This window comes from Barbus barbus (assembly GCF_936440315.1).
Source record: "Barbus barbus genome assembly, chromosome: 49".
Classification (NCBI taxonomy): domain Eukaryota; kingdom Metazoa; phylum Chordata; class Actinopteri; order Cypriniformes; family Cyprinidae; genus Barbus; species Barbus barbus.
This window is the reverse complement of record NC_136727.1, coordinates 8,951,228-8,955,692: the sequence shown is the minus strand read 5'-3', so window position 1 is coordinate 8,955,692 and position 4,465 is coordinate 8,951,228. Positions and strand designations below refer to the sequence as shown.

Below are 4,465 nucleotides of genomic sequence, written 5' to 3'. Positions count from 1 at the left end.
TGAGACTCAGACAGACTTCAGTTTAGTTCCTAAATAGTAAGAGCCTTTAGTCTCAGCCCACAGGCGGGGACCGTAATACGGTCACACATTTGTTTCACGAGGTTCTGTACCATAATAAAACCCACAGTTTTCACCGTGAACTGACCTTTTTACCCAAATAGCCAAATTCTGTCGTCATACTCACTCTCGGATCTATCTATTCTGTCTTTCTATTCATCTGTCTAGCTATTATTCTATCACTTGTTCTATTTATCATTCTACCTATTGTTCTATTTATAACAATGTTTTAAACTTCTATTTATAAATTTGTCATGCATTTGTCTCACTTCACATATTCCTATGAAACTGCACAGTTTGAATCTAAAGCTTATAGGGTGAATAACTGGGTTAGACCACTTCAAACTGACCTTTGATGGCAACAACCTGAAAATTGACACAACAGGTTATGTCAGTATTCATGCAATTAATTAATTTAACATGGAGGAAAAAGAGAAGTCTCTTCACATTTTAGAGAGCAAATACTCATAACTCATTATGTGCCAATACCGTCAGTGCTCTTTGCATCCATTGTGTCATACTCATACCATAACACTCTCAGTGGCACCTGCACTGTGGTCATTCCTTCCATTTGTTATAACAAGGACCAGGCACCAGAATTGCGGGTTTCATCCAAAATATTCTTAGAAACATAACTAATTATCTGTTACATGCTCTTTAGCTGACGGAAATCCTTCTAGAAATCATTGTCCACCATACAAGTACTCAGAAGAGCTTGAATATGATTTCTAAGAAGAATTAGAAAGTGATAAATCAGTCTTCATTTAAATCTCTGTATCTAACTTTTTTATTCCTTAATGTGATAAACTGGCAGAAAGGGTATATTCCAAATATTCAGTGTTGAAATTTCACAACAGTCTCTTGCAGAAGGTTCTGACTAATGAAAGTATCGTAATGTTGTATTTTCATTCCAAGAACGTGTTCTTCCACGAAAAAGGGGAGGGGATCTTGAAAAACAAGCTCCTTGTGTTTTGATTCAAGGTTACTGCACGTGAGTCGCTCTCCCATTAAACAATGCGAGTCAGTTCACCCTTTTTTGTTTTGTTACAACACACATTGAATGGATGAAGCTCCATTCACATTGAATGGAGCTAATGTGAACAAAACAATGACTGGTGGTTGTTTTATTAGATTAATATATATATATATTTAAACAACACATTCTAAAAAGATTAAGGCCCTGCCAAATATGTCAAGATTTCTGTTTGTGCTGTGAAATTTGCAGCCAATTTCAAAATAGTTTCAATTTATTTAAGACCTGAAATATCAAAAACATTCCTAAAGAGGATTTAAAAATGAAATTATACAAATTAAAATGCAGACATGTCATTTGCACATAAAATGAAGATTTAAATAAAAAATGCAAAACGCTCAGATACAGTAACAATGTTTATTAAAATGACATCATACAGTGCACGGCGTATATTTATATGATCACAACTGATCATTTATTTTCCTTCCAGTGACTTCAATCAGTCAACGTTTGTTTATAAAAATAGAGAGGCTACATAATTAAAAAGAAAAGGCAAGAGCACTTCAGAAACATGGAATACATATATTATGTGCTTAATATACAAATATATACATTTAATAAATAGGTAAAAGGAACAGTTTTGGTGTATTTGTGGCTATTATGCGGGGCCGTCAACCCTGTTAGGCCTGGACAACTGTCAAATTTTCTTAGATCAAATGCATCTTGTTTTACTTCTTGGCTGGCTAAAGTCGTTTCTTGCCTCATTACTTTTTCAAAATGCAGACAAAACAATCTTTGAGGGTGAGGAGAAACAAAACAAAAGTGGCAGAATCGTTTGTTGATTTTTCTCTTTTACCAAACAATACTAAATTGAAAGAATTGACAAAAAAAACACAACAAAATTTAATCGGCAGAATCGTTTGTTGATTTTGCTCTTTTACCAAACAATACTGAATCAAAGGGAGGCAAAGCCTTTAAAGTGACCTGTGCCAGACACAATAACCCAAGAAATGAAAGAAAGGTAGACATTTGAAGAGCTGTTTGAAGTATATATAATGACAATTACAAATATTTACATTAATAATTTCATTTTGATTCAGCAGAGAGAGGATTTGGTCCTATTTTTTTGTTAAAGCAATTCAGACTGATTTTTGGGTTGCAACAGACAAATCTAAAAGTTTTGCTTTCGGAACTGAAGCAAAGAGGATTAGCATAGCTAGAAAGCTGCTTCGGTACAACCTAATTCACAGTACAACCAAACAAGCGGCTAAATAACCTATTTACTAAGTGGAATTTTAAGAGTAACACTGATAAACCAAATAAACCGTAACAGGTTTCAAGTGGCATCTTTCTCCAAAAGAAGAGTCTCTTTGGTGGACAACTAGCCAATCATTTTAACTAAGTGCAAGTCATTTTTAGATAGACTGGAATTGATTACTTGCATAAATATGTTGCTTAGAGACTTGATCATTTTTATGGATTAAAGACGCAGGAAAGATAATCTAGCCAGATCTCAGATGACCTGTAATGTGTCTTGAGTGGTATCCAAAGTGATTGTTTTAAAACTGCACAGCAGCAACATTTTTAATATGTGGTTTCTTGCAGGATGTGTTTCTGGATTTGCGTGGGGTGAAGATTACTAGTCTGAATATTCAGGAGAGGTTAGTCTCTACCGTTCCAGTTTTCCCTGGCAGATTCCATGCCAGATCTCAGAAGAGGTGGATTTTGACATGTGTCTTTACTCTGTGCTCTGTTTGAACGAACTTCCGTGCATCTTCAACTTGTGCAATCTGCCAGTGTAAAGTGCAAAGGGTTTAGTCAAACAAAACTCACTACAACAAATAAAACAGGAACATAATAACTGAGCGGGGAAGGTCACATTTATGGAGCCGTGTCAGCAGATTGGGCAGATAGAAATTTACCTCTGGTTTTTGCGGCTCGACTGGGCATCTTTGTCTTTCACAAAGACGGCGGCCTCACCTCCACGGGAAAGGTAGGAAAATTCACTTTCTTTGGCACTGAAGATGATCCTAGATCAAAAACAAACACATACATTTTAAATTTTGCACAAGTATTAAAGGTATAAAATAAAAATTTAAATGCAATAAAAATGCACAACAATAGTAATAAAGATAAAACTGTTCATTATGGCCAAATAATATATAATACATAAAATTATATAAAAACATTTTAAGTTGTCAAATTATGTCTCTCTGCTTACTTAGATTGTCTTTCTCCTGATTTGATGCGTAATTTGCGAATGTGGAAGGTATCGGGGTTCCACCATGGCCAGCTGATGAGGGTGTCTTTCTCCCAAAGAAGTTTTACCATCAGCAGCTCTCCGATGTCTTTGTCCGTGGTCAGTAGGAAAGACACGGTGGTGTTTGTGTTCAAAGCAGGCCTGTGGAATCAAAAACCATCTCTCACTTTCTCTGTTATCTCAGTTCAATCGAAGGCAAAACATGGTCTAAAATAGTTGCACGGCCTGTTTTTTGGTACCATAAAAATCAAGTCCAAGATCTTTCTTGGTAAACATCTTAACATTGCATTTGTAGTTAATTTAGAACTTGTGTGAACTAAATCCTGACATATCAATCAGGAAATGCTGCTAACTTACATAATGTAGGGGATATTTTCCTTCTCGCCATGGATTCCGTACAATGAGATCTTCATGGGCTGATCAGTGTAGCTTAATTTTGTCTTGCCGAAGAAATGGACCTTCACTTGATAATGGAAAACTGTAGAAAAATTGTTATATTTAGAAAGGATTTTTAATATAAAATTCTAAAAATAAAAAATTTATATAAAAATAAAATATATTCTTCATTTGTTTTATTAATTTCATAAACTTTGGTGCTCCTCACCTTTATATGGCATCACATCTCTGGTCTTCATGTACATCTTGCTGCTTCTGCGTGTGCGAATTTTGTTGACTCCATAGCCCACCTTGTTGCAGCGGTTCTTGCGGCAGCTGAGGCACATGCCCTTGTTGAAGCTGTCTTTGGAGCTGCAGTGATAAGCCATGCTTTCTTGCTCCTGGTTCACAAGCGAGTCGATGAACAGGTGAATGGAGCGCTCGTGAGAGCACTTCACGATCTGATCCATATCTGTGGAGAACCAAGAAAAACCTTAAAGCTTGTATTTGTGATTTAAAATCTAAGAACGTCTGAGGAGGACAACGGGAACGTACTTCTTAAACCAGTTGTGGCCACCATCAACACAGTGTTCTGGAGGTCACAGCCAGGTTGGAAGGTTCCTCCGTTGGGGTAGATGTCAATATGGCCCACCGGCCTCTGAATCCCAATGCTGCGATCTGGAGAACCGCGAGTATTGGTGTGAAGAACGTCCACGAAAAGGGCATCATCAGGGGAAAGAGTGCTTTGGGCATCTGCGTACTCAAAACTAGGGCCAGCAGGATCCATACCTGAAGAGCCA

General features: G+C 36.8%; 1 protein-coding gene across 1 annotated transcript in view; it reads right to left on the bottom strand.

Annotated features, from left to right (window-relative positions):
* Positions 1–1,433: 1,433 nt before the first annotated feature.
* The window catches only part of LOC306867476 (lipoprotein lipase-like), a 5,001-nt gene continuing 1,969 nt past the window's right edge, over positions 1,434–4,465 (bottom strand). Inside the window, exons 5-10 of the mRNA XM_079413139.1 lie at positions 4,221–4,454; positions 3,895–4,137; positions 3,648–3,768; positions 3,252–3,431; positions 2,953–3,060; positions 1,434–2,820 (exon numbers count right to left, since the gene is read on the bottom strand). Coding sequence (XP_079269265.1) covers positions 2,769–2,820; positions 2,953–3,060; positions 3,252–3,431; positions 3,648–3,768; positions 3,895–4,137; positions 4,221–4,454 — 938 coding nt within the window. The 3' untranslated portion in view covers positions 1,434–2,768. The remainder of the gene's footprint in view (positions 2,821–2,952; positions 3,061–3,251; positions 3,432–3,647; positions 3,769–3,894; positions 4,138–4,220; positions 4,455–4,465) is intronic.